The sequence below is a fragment of the Leuciscus leuciscus genome (assembly GCF_965113295.1).
Source record: "Leuciscus leuciscus genome assembly, chromosome: 1".
Classification (NCBI taxonomy): Eukaryota; Metazoa; Chordata; class Actinopteri; order Cypriniformes; family Leuciscidae; genus Leuciscus; species Leuciscus leuciscus.
In genome coordinates this window covers 38,287,489-38,311,369 of record NC_138725.1, presented here as the reverse complement: position 1 = coordinate 38,311,369, position 23,881 = coordinate 38,287,489, and the positions used below count along the sequence as shown (strand labels likewise).

General features: G+C 40.5%; 1 protein-coding gene across 1 annotated transcript in view; it reads right to left on the bottom strand.

Annotated features, from left to right (window-relative positions):
• Positions 1 to 4,676, bottom strand: part of LOC309496301 (sialoadhesin-like) — a 42,815-nt gene extending 38,139 nt beyond the window's left edge. The window contains exon 1 of the mRNA XM_082166297.1: positions 4,643 to 4,676. Coding sequence (XP_082022423.1) covers positions 4,643 to 4,673 — 31 coding nt within the window. The 5' untranslated portion in view covers positions 4,674 to 4,676. The remainder of the gene's footprint in view (positions 1 to 4,642) is intronic.
• Positions 4,677 to 23,881: the final 19,205 nt, after the last annotated feature.

Here is a 23,881-nt window from a genome sequence, read left to right as displayed (position 1 = left end):
TCACAAGTGTTTCGGCATGGTCCGCCGAATCAGCGTTTGATTGACAGAGTCGGGAACAGACCACACAATCACATATCTGTATAAAAGTGAAGAAGTCAACGCATCTTGACCTCGTGGGTTTTTGTGAGAAGAGTTTCATTTTGAGATAGCGGATTTTTGGTGATATAGTGACATTTATAGTGCGATTTGTTTAGTTATATTTAGGCTTACATTTAAATGTAGGGGAGAGCCGGGACGATTGAAACGCGGGACGGATGAAACACTGAGCCTGCGTCCCAATGTGCATACTATCCATCCTAAATAGTATGTGACATTAGTAATTGTCAATACTATTTAGGGCAGATAGGGCGGATAGTATGCACATTGGGACGCAGGGTGAGATTTCCTTGAAAACCACTCACGTCATACGTCAAATTTCGTTAGCACGCACAGCACGCAATGCCTACCATACCCGCGAAAACATTTCTTCTTTACGTCGTGCCGTTTTGGAGTTAAAGCCGCAAAGCTGCTTTTGAGTGTGGTAAGTGAATTCTTTTGTGCGGTACGTTTTTTTGACTGACAAGTTGGATTTATTGTTTCATGTGCCATTGTAATGATAATACGGCAGGTGTATTAGTACTGCAACACACCCTTAAGTGTGAAATATCAGAGTTTTTTAGTTTAAGGGCAAAAGAGGTTTAAATGACAGGAGGCGCTGTCGGGACCGACCATTAAACCTGCCCGTTAAACCTGCCCGTTAAACCTGCCCGTTAAACCTGGCCATAGCCTGTTCATAGATTCATATGCTGTTCCTAGACTTGTGTTTCTTTTAATGCAGATTCATTTTCAATTACGCAACACATGCTATCTCTGTAATAATCATCAATTGTCCAATCTTTAATCTTCAATAAATTTCATTTATCGTCTTCTGGTTGACCTCGTTTTCTTCATAATAACAGGCTATTCAACAAGCAAACACTCAATATGACTCAAGGAAGAAATGTAAGAAAATTAATTGTAAACGGATTTGTCTGTCTTCGTCAAAATAGCCTAGAAAGATTACAAAATGAGCATAGGCTTATCGCCTATATTGTTTATTTGGCGACAGAACAAAAATGGTTAATATGAACCTTTAAATTTAAATAAATTACAAAATATGTTTGTAACAATATGTACATAAGTTACTTGTCAGGTATTGTTCACAAAAACAACCATTAGATGAATAGTTGCCGTTTAAACTGTTATGTTTCATCCGTCTCACCCCTGTACGTGTTTCAATTGAAACTGTGAAACAAAGCACAACTACCGTTCAAAGTCAAATTTTACTTACTGTAAATCAATTTAGATAGATAGATAGATAGATAGATAGATAGATAGATAGATAGATAGATAGATAGATAGATAGATAGATAGATAGATAGATAGATAGATAGATAGATAGATAGATAGATAGATAGATAGGCTAAGTCCTTCCACAGCAGAGAAATTAATATTTTTGAATAAACATCTATAAGACATTGTGGCTTGATTTCTTTTATTAATATTCATTTTACATGACCAAAATAACATTATGCACATGAGGAGCCTACAGGCTACAAGCTTCACATAGGCTATTAGAAAAATACAATAAAAACAACACATTTTTTAATGGCTCATTGTCAAGTCTAGTCAAGTATATTTGTAAAGCGCTTTTCACAATACAGATTGTATCAGAGCAGCTTCACAGTATTAAATTAAAATAATACAACAAAGTTTGTTTCAAGAGGAATTTATTGATTGATAAAATTAAATTAAATATCCCCAAAATATCCCCAACTGAGCAAGCCAAAGGCAACAGTGGCAAGGAACCGAAAAACTCCATCAAGTGACCTAATGGTGTCCTAAAACTCCATCAGGTGACCTAATGGAGAAAAAAAACCTTGGGAGAACCCAGGCTCAGTCGGGGGCCAGTTCTCCTCTGGCATTTATGAGCTAGAGGCCAGATTGTAGTTTGAACTGTAAGATTATATGAATGCCTGGCTGAAGAGATGCAACTTTAATCTAGTTTTAAACTTGGAGAGTGAGTCTGAGCAACGAACAGTATCAAGACTATTCCAGAGTTTTGGAGCCAAATGTGAAAATGCTCTCCCTCCTATGGTGGTTCTGGATATCCTAGGTATGACCAAAAGCCTTGAATTTAGTGATCTTAAAGAGCGCTATGGATTATAGGGTGATAGAAGATCCGTTAAATAGACTGGAGCTAAGCCGTTTAGGGCTTTATAAGTCAGTAGCAATACCTTGTAATTAATACGGAACTTTATAGGTAACCAATGCAGTGATGATAAAATCGGTGTTACATGATCATATTTTCTTGATCTCGTAAGAACTCTAGCGGCGGCATTTTGGACTAACTGTAGCTTGTTTATTGAGGATGCAGGACAACCAGCTAATAAAGCATTACAGTAATCCAGTCTCGAGGTCATGAATGCATGAACTAACTTTTCTGCATCAGAAACTGATAGCATATTACGTAGCTTAGCAATGTTTCTAAGGTGGAAAAAGGCTGTTTTTGTAACATATGAAATATGATTTTCAAAAGACAGGTTGCAATCGAGTATAACACCCAGGTCTTTTACTGTAGAGGATAAAGTAACAGGACATCCTATGATGTTAAAGTTGTATTGTGCGAGGTTTTGTGGGCGGTTTTTTTAACCGATAAGTATTACCTCTGTCTTGTCTGGATTTAATAAAAGAAAATTATGCGTCATCCAATCTTTTATATCTTTAACACACCATTGTCAAGGTTGTTTCAGATCAACACCTGCAAGTGACCACTAGGTGTCACCGTTGAGACGGGTGTCGGATTGTTTCGAAGCCTCAACACAATATGGCACATTTGCTTCAACTGTTTCATTGTTTCACGAAGCCTCGATCTGCCCACCACTAATTAAGGTCAGTATCCAAGGAGCCTCACAGAGTGCCTAACAACCTGACATACTGTCCTTCTTCTTCTTCTTTGGGCTTATTGGCGTTCGCATTCTTAAAAAGAGCATTACATACTGTCCTACCACCTAGCCGAGCTCTTGATTGATTGATTGATTGATTGATTGTTGACAGCAGGTGATAATCACTAATGCTCAATCATCACTTAATTAATCACTCAATAACTTTAACTCTGATTCAGAGTAATTTTAACTCTCTGTAGAGACGGACCAGATGTACTCTGAGCAGAGTTAATTTAACTCTGGGGATTTTGCTGTGTAGGCCTATATGAAAATTCACGTTCACGTCAATGAAAGCAAGATATGAGCTGCATTTTATTTATCATTAGCTAATTTCAAGAGTGGCATCAGTACTGGTAAGATAATTTAGTGTCACTACTTTTAATGAAGACAACTGTTAGATGAGCTTAAAAATGTGAGCAGAACTTTCAGTTTCATTTGTCGCAGCTCCTCCACCCCATGGCCCTGGTCCAGGTCTTTCAGCTGGTCAGCCTGGTAAGCTTGCAGAACGGCCATCGTGTGCAAAGCTGCCCCAGTCTGACTCGCTGACGTATATGCTCTGCCATTTAGACGTGATGTGGCACGCAGCAGCTTAGTTGGCAGAGACTGCGTCTTCAGTGCGGATGCCTCACCTACTGAGAGATCGCTGGCCTCTTCAATCAGAGGCATTGACGCATAACCATATTCCTGCATCTCCTCCACATCGGCATAGTTTGCCTGTGAATGATGGATGTACAGTATGCAGAATATGGCTTTCCCCAAGATCTCCGCACCTCAGTGTGAAGTTCTGGGAGAAAAGGAAGGCTCGTACCAGCTGGGTGGTTATGTCCCGACAAATAGTGCTCATCCAGGCAGCTACGAGAGAGTTTGCGCTTCTCACGCTTCCACGGCAGATCTAATCTTTCTGTGGTGCGAGACATAACGTCCAACAGCTCGACATATGCGGGACAGGGGGGCTGAGAGCACTCAGAGACATCCTCGATCTCAACAGACTCATCCTGCTCATCTTGGCTTGAGGCGAGGAGTTCGCTCGCTGCCGGATCAGATGATGTGAGAGATAACACGTCATCATCCAGCATCTCGCTCTCGCCGACAAATGAGAGATCCTCGACGAGAGCGAAGTTTCTTCAAAGGAAAGCGCTCACAACACACACACATGTCCCCTCAATGACTGAGCATGCATGATCCTCACCCAGGCACATAACGGACATATCGTGTGTGTCATTAGGTGTCAGGAAATGCTGACACAGATGAACACACTTCTGTAAAAACCTTTCTAGAGTCTGAAAACTCAGAAATTCTTACTAACTGCATAGTGAACATCTACTGAAGAATAACTAGTGTACATCTACTTAGATGCACATGGTCAGCAAACAAACCAACAAGCGAGTACAAAACAAACCGACAGAAATTATTCAGCAAACACCATTACAAAGCAAAAAAACGTAGTGACTGAACAAACAGATTGACCCGAACACAACAAAGTGCTGTTTGTGAAAGAATGCACTATCTGCTCACTTCCTCTCTCAAGATCGTCTTTCACTCATAGATCATGGACTAGAGCTGGAATTGAAACTCTGAGAGCAGCATGAAAAGAAGAAAAAATCCAAGAACACTAAATCACTTGAAACTGTTCCGTAATGAACATCTTCTGAAACATATACAGAGGAAATAATACTCACAGAGCACAAGAGGAAGTTTGCTGAGCTTCATACTGACCCAATAATGACAGACGGTTAAAGACACAGACTGAGTTAAAGCCTCGAGACTTCCTGATACATACAGTCAGATCTTTAGGAACATACTGACAGATTAAAGACATTCAACCTCATGTCTCACAGAAAACCTTTTGATAATGTTGATAATCTTGTAACGAGTTTTCAAAAAATATCAGAAGAGCATCAGTTTTATTATGAGAATTAATATTTCTGTGTGTTTAATGGACAAGGAAAAGGAAACAATACTTTGATAGATCTTTATTATAATAATAGTAGCTGTATTTATAACTTTATAAATTAAGAAGCATAAGTCACTTAATTCCACTGTAGAATTGAAAATAATCCAAGATATTTGAAAATGAACAAAGACATTTGCTTTACTGTTTTCCACCCCTCTTTCCCCAAGGACCATTTGGAGTTCCTAAAGGCACAGAGGGACTGATAGTGATCAAGACCTGTAGGCCAAGATGTGTGTACTTTGGGGGTCGATGAATTGTCACACCTTTAGTACGGTGGGGGAAGATGTAATTATCTGATTTGTCAGTTTGAATGTCTCACATTTGGGTTTTAGTCACATGGTCAGGGGAAGTATAATAGAAGATTGTAACTGTTGCTCTGTCTCTTTTATGTTCTGGCTCTCTTCTTATTCTTGGGGCTCTCTCCCTTTACCTCCTCCTTTCTCTTAGGGCGTTTTTCCACTGGGTTCGTTTGCTGCGGTCCGAACCCGAGTGCGCTAGTTCCCGGCGCCTCCCGCAGCGTTGGTCTGGTTTCACACTCAATTAATTGTATCGAACCCAGGTGCGTTTGCAGTGATCTTACGTCATCGCAAACGCAATCAAACAATGATATCGACAGTGATACGCATGCGCGGGATACTATACTTCCTGAACAAGCGCGCACCCGAGTCCGTGTTGCTTGCACATTAACGCGAACCGCACCACGGTTCGAAGGAACCGAGCTCAGACCACCTCCTCCAGGTAGTCTCGGGTTCGGTACTCTAGTGCGCACCCGGGTCCGATGACAGCGTTCACATTAACGATTTTTCATGCGAACCGTGCCCCGGTCCGCACTAAACTGCCAGTGTGAAAGCGCCCTTACTCTCTCTACACTCTCTCTCTCTCTCTCTCTCTCTCTCTCTCTCTCTCTCTCTCTCTCTCTCGTAACATTTTACATATAAGCTGTGTAAGATTAATGGTATAAGTTATCATCATCTCATACATCTATTTTGTAACTATTTTAAGTGTAACCATAACCATATTTTGTCATTAAATGATGTTTTATTAACAAAGTTCGGGAGGAGCAGGTTCAGATAATTAACAAAATTATGCACAGCTGGAGATTAATCAGTAATCAACTCAATGACAGAGTATAAATTCACAGCAGACCTATCTCTGTTCATTGAAAGTTTGTCAGCATCCCTCCTCCACCCCATCTCCTCACTTCCAGTTCCATCTACACTTACCAACTGGGGGGAGTACTCTGGGTTCGGGCCTAACTCCGAGCTCGGACCCCTCCCCCTGGACAGCACGCCAAATGTGCATAAACTTATTGTACTAATTATATGTAGATGTGAACTCGTGAAACCTTTTCAATTACAAATAATGTGCTACTTGCTTTGGTATTGACTTTGAAGTGCTACATATTGCAATACAATATTGTCACTCTCTATAGCAACGCTCTCCCACATATTGTAACTGCGCTTATTTCCGTCGTTGGTAAATAGCAGTGGGTGGTAATTGACAAGAAATGTACAGTTTTCTATCATCTTGCTAATAAAGTTTCTTTAGTCATTCGGCAGTCTTGCAGACTGAACCCCTGCAGGAAATCCACTCTTACACCACTGACCTATTTTTGAACTGTTGAGAAAAATAACAAAATTAGAGTTTCTGTATACTAATAGCTTATTTATATTGGGCTGTTGTTATAGGAAATCTTTACAAGAACAATGTACTTGCTAATTTTGTCATAGGTCAAGCTAAATTAGCAATTTTGAAATCTCATCAGGAAAAGAATGCAGGAAGAGACATTTGTATGGTGGCCTTGTTCAAATCCTTAGTGGAAGCACGAGTGGTTATAGAATATATTACAAGCATGTTAATAATGTTCTCTTCTTTAAATGGAGATGGGGTGTTAAGGAAGCACTGGTTACAGTGAATGAGTATGGGGGGTTGGGTTTTAATTGGTAATGAATTTTTTTTTTATTGGGTGATTTATAATTGAATGTGTTAAGAACATGGAATATATATGTTTTTTTTTTTTTTTTTAAATGTGTGTTTAATGTGAATGTGAAGGAATAATGTATATCTACATTTTTATGTAGAATAAAGGGGTTGTAAAAGTCAAGTTTCTCTCTCTCTCTCTCTCTCTCTCTCTCTCTCTCTCTCTCTCTCTCTCTCTCTCTCTCTCTCTCTCTCTCTCTCATTTGTCCTAAATGTGTAACATTTTACACATTTAGGACCCCCCTCGAAAACGAGATGGTGCATCTCAAGGGGTTTATCCTAATAAAAGAAATTAAACACATATAAACTGGGTAAGATGCTGCAATAAATTATCATCATCTCATACATCTATTTTGTAACTATTTTAAGCGTAACCATAACCATATTTTGTCATTAAACCTTTTCAATTACAAATAATGTGCTACCTAGTTTTGATCTGGTATTGACTTTGAAGTGCTACATATTGCAATACAATATTGTCACTCTCTATAGCAACGCTCTCCCACATATTGTAACGGTGCTTATTTCCGTCGTTGGTAAATAGCAGTGGGTGGTAATTGACAAGAAATGTACAGTTTTCTATCATCTTGCTAATAACGTTTCTTTAGTCATTCGGCAGTCTTGCAGACTGAACCCCTGCAGGAAATCCACTCTTACACCACTGAGCTGAAAAAGAACAAACCAAACCACAACTATGAGCTCATCTCTATTTCTGTTCTCTCAGGCCTCTGCATCAATCTGCACTGATCGCACTGTATGATTTACTTAAAAGAACAGGCTCATAAAGTCAATCGTTTGGGAATTGTCATGATCCCAGCCTGTGTTCCACTTGTCTTGTGTTGTCCTTTGTTGGATGTTTCTTTGAGGTTCTCATTTCTGATCCCTGGCTTGCTTGTGTTCATTTCGGTTGTTATTGCAGTTTTTCTGAATTGCTAAAACACATTTCTTGAAACCATCACCAACTTTCTCAAAACCTTAAACACAAAACCAAATCTTCAAACTATATACAGAGAACATCTGACTCTTCAAACAATTGCCTCAAAACCAGTTTATCTGTGCTCAAAATCAGATTATACGTGCAGATCTTACACACAGCCAGTCAAAATAAAAAGACTACACATCATTTTTTAGACACTACTGTACATAAAAAAATGGAGAACACAGAATCCATAGCATGCAGTTACAGAAAGAAAGTGTATTCTAACAAAGTAAATGAAGTTTGCAATTATGTAAAAAAAGTATAGCAATCACAACTTGGTGAGTCAATTGTATACTGTATGCATTGCAAGTTATTGTACTGAATATTGTATAGTAGCAGGGATGTAGTGGAGGCTAAACGCACGTAAACGCCGTTTACGCACCTCCCAAAATTCGGAAATAGCGTTTGCCCACCTCCAAAATGCGTTTATCCACCTCTAAATTTCACGTTATTTGAGCGGACTTTGCTTTTCCAGTGCGTGATCGCCGATCGGTACATGATTCGAGCATTTGGGCCGTTAAGGACAGAGCAGAACGCGCAGCGCAAACACGGAGCAGAACATTGAGCAGAAAGCGCAGCGCGCCGACACACACACACACACACACACGGAACAAGAGAACGGCGCACACACGTAGCAGAAAACACGCTCGTGAAGTTACTAGACAAGCTGCGCGAGAATGAACTTGATCGCAGCCGCAACAGGAAATCATTAAAACGATGCAAAAAAAATTTTTTTACAATTTTTTTATTCATTACAGGCAGCTGATTTAATGTAGGGAGCATGTCAACACCCAACTGTACAAGAGATTCAGAGGGAATCAAGCCTGCACCAGGTTAAAGACTTTTCCCATTTACAGGGAAACACTTATCCACATTTTTCTGATAGACCAAACAACTAATCAATTAATTGAGGAAATATTCAACAGATTAATCGACTATGAAAATAATCCCAAATCCCTAATCATTATGTAGGCTACAAGTGCATTGCATTGGAAGCCCTGGATATAAGCCTCCCTCTCTATCTCTCTTAAATATTTTTGTTCTCTCTGTTTTGTCATTTAGTAGCCTAAACTTTATAGATTTCAACCATATTATTCCTTTTTGAGTCTCTTTAACAAGAACTTAGATTAATGTATGAATTGAATAGTGATTGTGTGACCTATGATGAGGGAACAAGTGATACCCTTGGTAGTACCATCAAATGATAGCCTATAGCGATGTCATCAGGATACACATACACCGGTAGGCAGTGGCCCACCTTACCGGGTGACCACGTCATGGTCCACCAGAATTTATAGTTTACCCACCTCTTTTTTTACCACTACACCACTGTATAGTAGGCCTATTGAATGTCACATCACAGGCAATGTCGTCTCTTGCCAGGCAAAAGGGAAAAACCCTCTAGTGTGCCGATCCAGCCTTGACAACACTGTCCACACCTTGCTCTTTCTCATCCTCTTACACATACTCTTCCTCTCCTTTTCAAATTGTTTCCATCCATTGTTGGTATCTACATTCAGTGCAACATTTTGTGTCAATTTTGACCTGACTTTTATTTTGTACAGCTGGTTTGATCACATCATTGTGAAGGTCCTCATCAAGTGTGAACAATTCGTTGAGAGTAAACGATGACATTGTGTTTTTACACAAAAATGAATATATTTTTATTAAATCTGAGAGCTTTCTGTCCCTCTATTGACAGCTACGCAACTACCAATTTCACGCTTCAAAAAGTGATTGTAAAACTAATCCATATGAACTGAGTGATTTTGTCCAAAATAAGTTTCATTCTCGTGTTATGCTTCATTTGAGCTTCTATATAGAGGTTTGTTCTCATGCATCGAGCAGATTTGGTTAGACTTCTGTTTATGTTCGCTGATCAATGTTTATTGATTAAAAGCCTACATTCAATCTGTTCATCATATAAAGCGATCCATTCTCTCCAGAAAATTAGGACTAACCCACTCAATTCATACGGATTAGTTTTACAATCTCTTTATGAACTTTTTGAAGCGTGGAGGTAGTTGAGAAGCTCTCAATGTGGAGGGACAGAAATTGCTCAGAATTTAGTAAAAAGATTTTAATTTGTGTCCCCAAGATGAACGAAGGTCTTATGAGTTTGGAACAACATGAGAGTAAGTAAATGATGACAGAATTTTATTTTTTGGGTGAACTATCCCTTTAAGGCTACTATCAAGATAGTACCCACATTTGTTCTCTACAAAAGACACCCATTCAAAACTCTCACACACATGGTGTGCCTTTGTTACAATTTACCCTACTTATGGGGTATACAATATTCCTGTGATATTATAATCTGTGTTTCCTTAATGAATAAAATATAATCTGAAGAAAATGATTAGAAGAGATTTTATCATCAACGATGAACATAACATGTACACAAAATTGTAGAATGACGCATTTAACAGAGAGACTGAGAGTGAAAGAGGAAGTATAGGAAAATAAACTGGTGTGAAGAGAAGTTGTTTTATTCGTGCTTCATGCAGAATGACACTGAACACATGAGAGTCTGTATTGGTGGTGCTTGCGGTATCATTGCTCATACTTGGGGTCAAAGGCTTTTCATAAATCTATAAATGATTTATGAAAGATTTCATAAATCTATAAATCTATAAATCTATAAACAATTACAAATCTATGAGTAATTGAGAGAAACTTACAGTTTCTCTCAATTACTCATTCACTAAAATCAATTATTTTAGACAATATTCATCAACATAATACAATTTTCTAAAAGATTCCTCAGAACAATTAACACTATTCTTGTGTTTCACAACTCTAAACACATATTCAGAACTGGACACCATGTGTTCATTCATGTATATAGTTATATTATTATTCTCTCCATAAATGTAAACATTTCTGTAGATTGAAGTACTTTTATGTTGCAAAGAGATTAAAACTTGAATCACGATTCTTCTGCTTTTATTTGTGGCACTGCAAGACAAAGCATCAGAACCAGAATATTTCAAAAAGGCTGTTTCTTTATTAAGAAAAGTAAACAATTAAAATATGAAATACTGCAGCAATACAAGTCAGGAATACATGTTTACAAATGACAGTGTGTTCATGTGGTTATAGTGTGAATCATGCAAATATCACACAAGCCTTATATTTTAAAGAATTGCACAGTATTACATAAAGTAGGACAAAATGTCAGGCTTAAGAGAGGCATTTTATCATAATTAAAACGAAATATAAATATTAAAAGAGGAAAATAATTTGGCCAATGGGATTGTGGGACTAAGACTGTGAGAGGACGGGCATGTACTTGTGATGCTAAAGCTTAGTGGTGGTCTGATCCATATTACCAATAGTAGTTTATTTGGTCAAAAACAGAAAAAACCAAACAGGTTAAACAGGTTAACATTCATGTACCTTGTTAAAGCCAACATTAAATCAAAATTTACCCTTTCTTGGCTATTCCACAGTTTAACCTGCTTTTTACAATCAATTCCTGGTGTATAAAGTCAAATGGGAATGCATGTAATCAATGGAAATCAAGTGGGTTGGGAAATATGGTTCATGTTGACTTTAACAACCGTAACATGCCAAATGTTAGACATTGTGAATCAGTAGTGACTCCTGTCTGTCATACACAGAAAAGCATTTTTCTTGCTTTATGAACTACTATCATCTTTTAAGTATATTAATTTAACCAAATTAGACAGTTCAGCATTTGTAAAGCAGTTTTCACAACACTGTTTTTGAAGCAAATAACAATCCATCAGTAATCAAAGCCAAATGTGACATCACATAATATAATGGTCATTTTGACTGAATGTTTGGTAAATTACATATAATGATAACAATGACTTCTAATAAATCACTTGGGTGTTTTACCTCTCATTCTGCAGTATTTGTAAATCAGCACGACTGTCACTATATGATGTTTTATTAACAAAGTTCGGGAGGAACACGTTCTAATGATCAAACAATCAAGTCATTCCAACCAGCTGTCAGCAATCAGTAATCAACAGGTCCACTCAATCAGCATGATTAAAGGCCTATAAATACTCACAGTCGACTCACCCATTATCCTTGACAGTTTTCAGCATCCCTCCACCACCCCATCTCCTCACACTTACCTGGTTATCTTCCTAACCAAGAGATACGGGGGGAGTACTCTGGGTTCGGGCCCAATTTCCGAGCTCGGAGCCCTCCCCCCGGACAGCACGCCAAATACGCATAACTATTTATTCTCTGATCATTTGTAAGTGTGAACTCGTGAACAGATAAGGACAAGCTGCCAGTACATAAGTGAGTGTGTGGAGGACAGAGATCTGAGAATCTGAATGAGACCCTGAAAAAGAGACACACAAGCACTTTATCATGCACTATATCTGAACGAGGGCATATGAAGAAATAAATCAGCTCACATTTTCATGGACTCTCACCTCTGACTGAGATCCAGCTCTTGGGAGAGTCAAGCAATAGTAACTGAACTTCAAAACTTGTAGGGTTAGTGGAGGGTAGCATTTGGTAGCGTGCTCCAAAGCTTTGTTTAGCAATGACAGCTAACCCTCCACCCCTGCCAGCAGGACGGGGAGAATTGTAAAAACAATAGTCAATTGGAACAAGTTCTGAATAAGGGCTCAGATCTCCTACCTTCATCCAGGTTTCAGTAATGAACATGAAGTCTAAGTTGTAGGATGAGATAAAAATCCTTTAAAATAAATGTCTTATTAACCAAAGAATGAGCGTTGATCAGCGCCATTTTTGGAGAGTGTAGAGTGCTGTATGAAGCCGAAGCTTTCCTCAGGGTAACATCCATTTGCCAGCGACGAAGAAAATCTGGAATGTCTCTTAGAGTGCTCCTGTATGTTTTGTTTGCAAAATTTCCCAATTTCGCGTCAAAAACATCCACGCAGCAACTGCGAATATCCAGTAGTGTCTGATGATCGTAAACGATAGACTCAGCATAATTAAAAGGTATAAGAGCACATAAAACCAGCCAAATATAGGACACAATAAGGAGCGTTAGACGGCGTGCCACTCTCACAGGCGCTATCTTCCCTATGGATGTTTTGCCAATGATGATCAGAGACACTGGAGGAGAAACACCTGACAAGACCAGATATCATTTGGAAATGTTTGGTCTTTATTAAAGATGAAGCAATCATTTAAAGTAAGTGTGAACTCACCAGTGACCCACAGTGGTTGTGTGTTGCTGTATGTTGTATAATAGGCTGGTTTTCCTCTCTCTGCTCTGCACACATAAACTCCTGTGTGTTTGATGGTGCGTTCACACCGGATGCGAATAGCGCGTCAGGCGAGAGTGATTTCAATGTTAAGTCAATGCAAAGACGCTTTACACGCGTAAAAATTCCTGCGGCGCGAATGAGGCGTAGAGCGCGGCGCGGTAGACGCGAATACGCCTCATTCGCGCGTCAAGTTCGCGCGAATAGCGCGAATTGAGCGTCTGGCGCGTTAAGCGCGTACGCGCAAATGATTTTAGTAGTGCTATTTGTGCATTCACGCGTTTGATGCGAATTCGCGTCTGCCGCCCGAGTTGAAAAATCTGAACTTCGGCGTCAATTCGCGCCGCGTTAACCAATCAGGAGCGTGGTGAAGTGACAGTTTACAATGTTATTTTATGTTTGGCCTCAATAAATTATTTTGTAATATGACTAAAATGCACAACAAAGCAAATCTTTCACATAAAAACTCGATTTCAATATATGAGAGATACTCATTTTGTATTGAATGCTATTTATTCCATATCTATTCTAGATTATATGAAACATTATTATTCTAATGTAAAGACAACAAACACAATTTAGTGTATAAAAACAAAAATCACAGGACAGGTTTCACTTTTGGAGGCTGACTCCATTTATTATCAAAACAAAAATAAATGACAGATTAGGTGGGTGCGGGCGAGGGTGAACCTCGCGCCGGGCTGTAGAGCGCGGGCTCGTCAGGCAGCGACCACTCGAGGCCGAGGCCTTACGGCCTACGCTGTCCTCGTCAGCGTCCTCACCGTTAGGTCCACCAAACCTAGCTCTTGGAGCAAATTGTGAAACTCCTGAAACCCTCTGGAGGGTCTGGTGGACCCGAGTACAGCGACAATGTCCCCTACGCAGCTGTTTCTGCTCTCCAGACCATATACGAGCGATGACTCTCTCGATTAATGCTAATGCTAATGCTCGATAAACATCTAAAAAAGATGGCCGCAAACGGGTTTCGAAACTTTCGCCTCTGACGCGCGTAAATTTTGCTTCAAACTTTTGTTTTTACGCGCGTCAATTTCGCTCTTGACACGCGAATTAACACAAAAGTGGTCAAGCGTCAAACTAGACACGGCAGGCGCGAATTTGACGCGCTATTCGCGTCCGGTGTGAACGCACAGTTAGTGAAACACTTTGAGGCTTCGTTTGGCCATAGTCACGTGACATGGGTGTTTTGAATCACGCTTCGGAAACATCTGCGCTTCGGGATCTCGCAAAGCTTCGGAACGACTGTTTCGCGTCAGCCATCCCTAGGTACAGGTACAACTTTTACACTGTGGAAAACCAAACAGAGCCGAGTCGAGTCGAGGCGAGGCGAGCTGGTACTGTGTAGTGGAAAAGCGCCATTATAGTGCGATTTGTTTAGTTATATTTAGGCTTACATTTAAATGTACACATTGACTGATAGGCTAGAGACAGACAGAGTACATAGTGACACATTAATAGATGCATAGACAGAAATATAGACAGAAATATAGATAGATAGATATATAGATAGATAGATAGATAGATAGATAGATAGATAGATAGATAGATAGATAGATAGATAGATAGATAGATAGATAGATAGATAGATAGATAGATAGGCTAAGTCCTTCCACAGCAGAGAAATTAATATTTTTGAATAAACATCTATAAAAAAGTGAGACATTGTGGCTTGATTTCTTTTATTAATATTCATTTTTCATGACCAAAATAACATTATGCACTATGAGGAGCCTACACAGCAAAATCCTCAGTGTTAAATCAACACTGCTCAGAGCAAATATGGTCCCACTCTACCGAGTGTTAAAATAACACTGAAGCAGTGTTAAAGTTAATGAGATAATTAAGTGATTAATTGAGTGATTGAACATTAGTGATGAACACCTGCAGTTAAAGGAACCGTATGTAAGAAATGTACTTCAATTAATCATAAAATGGCCCTGATATGTCACTAGACATTAAGAAATCATGTTCATTTCAAACACTTATATCACTGACAACAGTAGTCCGGCCAGGATATTGTCATTTAAAATGTGAAGTTGCAGCCCTCAACTGATGTTGATGTTGTCATCTTGTGTTTTGGCTTGAAGCGCCACCCTCCACCTATCTACCAATCATGAAGTCAGTAGTGTTTCGGCATCGGGGTTGCCAGCTCTGCTCTAGTTACCACAGCTATGTAATAGCCTACGTTCCTGCTGGATCCTGCAGCCTATCTGGCAACCTCGAGTCAGGGGGGAGGGGGAGGGGATACACCGCTCTACAGTCATTTGAAAGTGATTGCAGTACCAGTTTTGGCCACATTCTTACATACGGCTCCTTTAACAAGCAGAATCACTGAAGGAAAGAGAAACACAAGAACTACAACTGACTTCCAGTCACAGTCACATTAAATCAGATGAAGATAAAAGAAGACATTAAATCTGTGAAGATCTCAGCAGAGGAGGATTAAACAACTCCACAAACAGCATTACCAGCTTCACTTATTACTAACCAGACTGACTTTATTTTCTGTCATATGTCTATGAACAGAGGTTTAGATGTTGATGTTTTAAAATGTTTGGCCACCATTATGGTGATCGTGTTTCCTTTAGTTGGGTAGTTTGAATCTTGGCATTTTAAGTACAATTTTGGTCTTTGTAACAGTATTTATCAAAGTACATAATTTGTTACAAAGAATGCCAAAAACAAAGGCGTTCAGGTGGTTTAGTTTTCATTATTATAAAGTAGAGTGATTCACTAAACTTTTCCCTGATCATAAGTTGTCATTTGTTATTAAAAAATAGCTTACACCTTTCTTGATACAGAGCAGGCATTTTTATTTTTATATACATTGCCGAATTTTTTGGAAAATGATTCTTTTTTTTTTCTTTTTTTTTTTTTAGGAACAAACAGACTTCAAGAAGCAGCATATGAATCTCAACAATGGTGACATGCTTCATGCTGCAATGCATGCTGGGAGCCAAGCGTTTTATACTATGGTGCCTCCCAGAATGCATTGCGGCATAAAAAGCATGTCACCATTGTTGAGATTCATATGTGGATTCTTGATGTCTGTGTGTTTGTCCAAATATTACTTTCTCAATAATTCAAAAAAAAAAAAAAAAAAAAAAAAAAAAAATCAGCTTGATGTCTGATCTGAAGAAAGAAGTCAATGTTGTTAAAAAATATATATTAATAACAAATAACCACTTTCAGTCAATGATAAAATTTGTAAACTTTATGATGTTGAAAACTATAGGCCTATCACCTCACTGTCTTTGATTCTGGCTTTCCTTGCAACAAATTATGTGTTTTAGTAAACACTGTTACAAAGACCATAAACTCCCATAAGAAGTCAAGAGTCAAATTGCACATCTAAATGCAACACTGTTCACCATAATGGTGATTTTTTAAATGGTGATTTTACACCATCAACATCTAAACCTCTGTTAATTCTCAATAAGAACTGTAGACGACTGACAGAAATAAAGTCAATCTGGTTAGTAATAAGTGAAGCTGGTAATGCTGTTTGTGGAGTTGTTTAATCATCCTCTGCTGAGATCTTCACAGATTTAATGTCTTCTTTTTATCTTTAGTTGATTTAATCTAAGGCTGTGACTAAAAGTCAGTTGTAGTTCTTGTGTTTCTCTTTCCTTCAGTGATTCTGCTTGTTAACTGCAGGTGTTCATCACTAATGCTCAATCATCACTCAATTAACCACTTAATTATCTCATTAACTTTAACACTGCTTCAGTGTTACTTTAACACTCCGTGGCGTGAACTGGAGCGTGTCTCAAAAATGAACTGAAACACAGTGTATAGCCTCACAGACATGATGAATATTTCTATATAAAGCTTGAAATGTCCACTTTTAAACGAAAAAAATTCGAATCGAAAGCAAATACCGGCTGATTAGGCTGATATGATATGAAAGGTGCATTTCTCTCTAAAGGCGCATCCATTTTACAGCGGAGATATAGATATTTTTGCAGCCGACACTGATTTAAAAATTTTTTTTTATTTTTTATTAAACAATAAAAATGCCTAGTTTTTTTTTTTTTTTTTTCAGACATATTATCATTAGCCTGCTTTTGCCGGTGCTTTACGGCAAGATTTATGCATGAAATTAATATTAACGTGAGATTAGTCGACTAGAAAAATCTTTAGTCAATGGTAAGGTTGTCACGATTTCGATTTTAAATCGAAATCGATCGAAAATAATGCTCAATCTCGATTATCGAATCAAAAAATGGAATCGTCGATGCTGCCACGCCCCCATGTCACGGCAGCTCGGCTTGCCTGTAATAGGTAAAACTCCTTTTCTCGAGAATATTGAAGCCTTTATTTTAAAACACATTGCAGCTGCACAGCGAGAGCATCATATCTCGTCTGAGCGAGCTGATTGTCTGTGCTGCGGCAACTGCACGAACCTATGGCAAGTTAGCAGTGGCGTACGGTCCAATGGGAGCGCATGGCGCCCTGCCAACTTCGAGCGCGCCAATTTGGACGCGGCTGGAGAGTGTAATTCACAAAAGACTCGCCAAAGGATTTTAGGTTTAAATCGACTGAAGCGAAAAGTACCTGATATGAGCGAAATAGCACGGCAAGGCAAAGCAGTACTCGTTCCCTTATCTCTAAGGGAACCGAGGTTACGCAAGTAACCAAGTAGCCTACGTTCCCTTACGAGAACGTTCTCTCGTACTGCGTTGCAAACGCTGTGGGAACCCAATTTAAAACGCCGTGCTATTCGCCTGTGACTGCTCTGAGGAGTCCAGGGAGCCCCGGGACTATAATAGCCAGGTAATAGGTTATATTGTTTAAGTTTCCAATTGACTGAAGATATAAGTTATTGTTACATTATGTTGTTAATAAACGTTTTAAATTTGACAATGTAGTGTGTGGTATTGCGAACAAAGGTCAGATATTATTATATTGAATAAAAGTCTTAAAATGGCATAGCTTGTGCTTTCAATTTATTTATTTTAAATCGAGAATCGAATCGAACCGTGACTTTAGAATCGAAAATGTAATCGAATCGAGGATTTGGAGAATCGTGACACCCTTAGTCAATGGCAATTCTAATCAATGCATTTAGGCAAGTTGACATTTATTTAATTAGTGATTCTAGTATCCAGGTCTTTACGTTAAATTAGTTGAGTTAACAATTAGTTAATGAACTAAAATAATAAATCAAAGATTAAATTAAGATGCTATATAGCATTGCTTGTTCCACCACAAAAGACACTTTTTAAGGAGACAATCCGTTACACATTTGAAGATTTACTGTATCTTGATGATTGTTGTATTGTATTTTATCTTCTGTTATAAAGATGAAGATTGACATTTCGTAAAAAAAAATAAGCCCATAGGTTTTAAACTCATTTTTGTTTTGGTTTTTGAGTAACCGTCTTCTACGCGTGACTTTTATATTACACAATGCTTTTCACTCGCCTCTAGATGTCCCTCTCAACAGCGCAGCAACACATTAAAATTATTTATTTGATTTATTTACTAGTTAATACTTTGCAACTGCAAAAAAAAAAAAAAAAAATCACATTATTCCTCAACATTTAACACAATTTTACTGAAAATAAAATTTAAATTAAAATTAAAATAATTATTTGAAAAGAATAGACACAGTAAATTTGACAGGGCCCCCTGCTGGCCCAGTGCCCTGGGCAAGTGCCCAGTAGGCCCGTGCGTTAATCCGTGTCTGACTAGGTGTCACCGTTGAGACGGGTGTCGGATTGTTTCGAAGCCTCGACACAATATGGCACATTTGCTTCAACTGTTTCATTGTTTCACGAAGCCTCGATCTGCCCACCACTAATTAAGGTCAGTATCCAAGGAGCCTCACAGAGTGCCTAACAACCTGACATAGTGTCCTTCTTCTTCTTCTTTGGGCTTATTGGCGTTCGCATTCTTAAAAAGAGCATTACATACTGTCCTACCACCTAGCCGAGCTCTTGATTGATTGATTGATGGATTGTTGACAGCAGGTGATAATCACTAATGCTCAATCATCACTTAATTAATCACTCAATAACTTTAACTCTGATTCAGAGTTATTTTAACTCTCTGTAGACAGGGACCAGATGTACTCTGAGCAGAGTTAATTTAACTCTGGGGATTTTGCTATGTATTTAAAATTCACGTTCACGTCAATGAAAGCAAGATATGAGCTGCATTTTATTTATCATTAGATAATTTCAAGAGTGGCATCAGTACTGGTAAGATAATTTAGTGTCACTACTTTTAATGAAGACAACTGTGAGTTGAGCTTCAAAATGTGAGCTGAACTTTCAGTTTCATTTGTCGCAGCTCCTCCACCCCATGGCCCCAAGCTTGCAGAACGGCCATCGTGTGCAAAGCCGCCCCAGTCTGACTCGCTGACGCATATGCTCTGCCATTTAGACGTGATGTGGCACGCAGCAGCTTAGTTGGCAGAGACTGTGTCTTCAGTGCGGATGCCTCACCTACTGAGAGATCGCTGGCCAGCCTCTCTTCAATCGGAGGCATTGACGCATAACCATATTCTGGCATCTCCTCCACATCGGCATAGTTTGCCTGTGAATGATGGATGTATGCAGAATATGGCTTTCCCCAAGATCTCCGCACCTCAGTGTGAAGTTCTGGGAGAAAGGGAAGGCTCGTACCAGCTGGTTATGTCCCGACAAATGATGTTTTATTAACAAGGTTCGGGAGGAACACGTTCTAATGATCAAGCAATCAAGTCATTCTAACCAGCTGTCATCAATCAGTAATCAACAGGTCCACTCAATCAGCATGAGTTAAACCTATAAATATACGCAGTCGACTCACCCATATTCCTCGACAGTTTTCAGCATCCCTCCACCACCCCATCTCCTCACACTTGCATGGTTATCTTCCTAACCAGAGACGGGGGGAGTACTCTGGGTTCGGGCCCAATTTCCGAGCTCGGAGCCCTCCCCCCGGACAGCACGCCAAATACGCATAACCATTTACTCTCTGATCATTCGTAAGTGTGAACTCGTGAAATAGCGTTCATCCAGGCAGCTACGAGAGAGTTTACGCTTCTCACGCTTCCACGGCAGATCTAATCTTTCTGTGGTGCGAGACATAATGTCCAACAGCTCGACATACCAGCTCGGCAGGGGGGCTGAGAGCACTCAGAGACATCCTCAATCTCAACAGCCTCGTCCTGCTCATCTTGGCCTGAGCAGAGGAGCTCGCTCGCTGCCCGATCAGATGATGTGAGAGATAACACGTCATCATCAGCATCTCGCTCTCGCCGACAAATGAGAGATCCTCGACGAGAGCGAAGTTTCTTCAAAGGAAAGTGCTCGCAACATTGCTCGAGCATCTGTAAGAATAGATATAAATAGAGGCGCTTCAGATCATTCCATTAGGACCAGCGACCAGCATACTAGAGGCACGGCAAAAGCGCACAAGGGTTTTTTCTAGAATACTTTGTTCTCCTGTTATTTCAGTGTTGTATTTTAGTCAAGGTAAGCCTATCTTCGATTCTCTTCTTATTTTCTATTTTTAAAGGTATAGCGGAGGATGTTTTACTTCTTGGTGGGTAGTCTAAACTATTGGTCCTCCTAATTGTCAATCATTCTGGTGAATCAATCAAACTTTTCAAAAAGTGGAGAGGGCGGGTCTTATCTAAAATTTGGAAAGATCCTCCGCTATACCTTTAACTTCACATAATTCTGTATTTTAGTTAGACGCGTTGCCACATGAAACGACAGCCGCGAGTGAAAATTTTAATTATTATAAGCCGTCTAATTTGCACGTAAGCCTTTGCTCCTAGCACTTTCGATTTGGCACATTTTCGTGTTATTCACTTAATTGCCCGACCGAAACAGCTGTACTCACTCAAGCGGTGAAAGCATTATCTGTATATCTGTGTAATTTGCGCGCTGTCGCGGAAGCGTCAGCGGAAGCGTTCAGCTCTCGTGTTCAGTCTCCTCGTGTGAAGACCGACTCGGGTAAAGACCAGCGACTCTACCTGCGCGACTCCACCGAGCAAGGACACCAGAAAGGCACTTAAGTATCTCCTCTTCCCCTTTTTTCTTCCCTCTACTTATCTTATTGTTCACCTTAATCAACATGTGCTTTCAATACATTCCTGTTATCTCTCTGCAACGCCCTTTCATCACGCGCAAAAGGCAGCGCAATACTGCCAATCTGCGTCCCATTCTCTCATCCTCACACACTCCTCTCTCTCTTTCCGTGGGTCTATGGAATTGTCAGTCAGCAGTCAATAAAGCTGACTTCATTCCAGCCTTTGCATCTCTTTCTACTCTTAGTATCTTGGGCCTGACTGAGACCTGGATTCGTCCAGAAGACTCAGCAACCCCCGCTGCTCTCTCTAGCAATTTCTCCTTCCCTCACTCCCCTCGCCAGTATGGGAGAGGTGGGGGTACAGGGCTTCTCGTTTCTAACAATTGCAAATACTCCGCGCTCTCTTCTCTATGCAACAACAACTCATTTGAATATCATGCTATTACACTTACAACTCCCATTAAGATCCATATTGTAGTCATTTATCGCCCCCCAGGTCAGCTGGGTAACTTTGTAGATGAGCTGGATGTGCTGCTGTCCACTTTCCCTGAGGACGGCACCCCACTTCTAGTCTTCGGTGACTTCAACATTCATCTCGAAAAGCCACATGCAACAGACTTCACCTCTCTCCTAGCCTCTTTCGATCTCAAACAACTCATCACCACAGGTACTCACAAATCAGGCAACCAACTGGACCTGGTTTACACACGCAACTGCACCACAGACAGCATCTTGGTGAGACCTCTCCACGTTTCAGATCATTTCCTCATTACTTTCAGTCTACAACTCTCTACCCCTGCACCACCACCCCCACCACCAGTCACTTTCAGAAGAAACCTGCGCTCACTTTCCCCCTCCCATCTTTCCTCTGCCGTGTCATCCTCTCTTCCCCCACCCTCACAATTCTCATCTCTGGATGTGAATACCGCAACGGACACCTTATGCTCCACTCTAATCTCTTCTCTAGACATTATCTGCCCTCTCTCCTCCAGGCCAGCACGCGCTACTCCCTCTAACCCCTGGTTATCTGAGGTTCTTCGGGAACACCGGACCGAACTCAGGGCAGCGGAGAGGAAATGGCACAAATCAAAAGACGCATCTGACCTGAGTATGTATCAATCTCTCCTCTCTTCCTTTTCTGTTGATGTTCATGCTGCAAAATCTTCATACTTCCACAACAAGATCAACAGCTCCTCCAACACACGATTACTCTTCAAGACATTCAACTCTCTCCTCTGTCCACCTCCACCACCACCTGCCTCCTCCTTAACTGCTGACGATTTTGCGAACTTCTTCACCAACAAAACAACAGCTATCAGCAGTCAGTTCTCAGCTCCACACACACAGGAACCCAGACCGACCCCTTCCACAGCCAATATCCCTCTGTCCTCCTTTTCTTCGCTAACCGAGGAAGAAGTATCTACTCTTCTCCTCTACAGTCACCCTACCACCTGCCCTCTTGACCCCATCCCCTCACACCTGCTACAAGCCATCTCTCCCACACTTTTACCATCACTCACACACATCATCAACTCATCCCTCCATACTGGCACCTTCCCTACAGCATTCAAGCAGGCTCGGGTTACTCCACTGCTCAAAAAACCAACGCTAAACACATCATTTGTAGAGAATTACAGACCAATCTCTCTCCTACCATTCATTGCGAAGACACTTGAAAGAGCTGTCTTCAACCAACTAACATCCTTCTTGTCTCTAAACAACCAGCTGGATGTCAACCAATCTGGCTTCAAGAAAGGGCATTCAACTGAGACTGCATTACTGTCAGTCACAGAAGCCCTACGGATCGCAAAAGCTGCTTCCAAATCTTCAGTCCTCATTCTCCTGGATCTGTCTGCCGCCTTCGACACGGTGAATCATCAGATCCTTCTATCCACCCTCTCATCACTGGGCATCACAGGAACTTCACTCCACTGGTTTGAGTCCTATCTCACAGGTAGGTCCTTCAAGGTCGCATGGAGAGGTGAGGTATCCAGAGCACATCAGCTGACCACAGGTGTTCCCCAGGGTTCAGTTCTTGGTCCCCTCCTCTTCTCCATCTACACCACATCACTGGGACACATCATACAGGCACACGGTTTTTCCTACCACTGCTATGCTGATGACACGCAGCTCTTCCTCTCATTTCAACCAGATGATCCCACAGTAGCTGCACGGGTCTCAAGCTGTCTGGCGGACATCTCCACATGGATGAAGGAACATCACCTGCAGCTCAACCTGGCAAAGACTGAGCTTCTCGTCCTCCCTGCCAATCCGTCTCTACAGCACGACTTCACCATCCAGCTAGAGTCATCATTAATCACCCCATCAAGATCGGTCAGAAATCTTGGAGTAACGTTTGATGACCAGCTGACCTTCACAGATCACATTTCAAAGACAGCTCGATCATGCAGGTTTGCACTGCACAACATCAGGAAGATCAGGCCTTTCCTAACTGAGCATGCAACACAACTTATCGTCCAGGCCCTGGTCATCTCTAGGCTTGACTACTGCAATGCTCTTCTGGCTGGACTTCCAGCATGTGCAACCAAACCCCTACAGATGATCCAGAATGCTGCAGCTCGTCTTGTCTTCAACGAGCCCAAGAGGGCCCACGTCACTCCTCTGTTCATCTCTCTGCACTGGCTACCTCTCGCTGCTCGCATCAAGTTCAAGGCACTGACGCTTGCTTACAGATCTATCACAGGCTCAGCTCCCTCCTACTTTCACTCACTCCTAC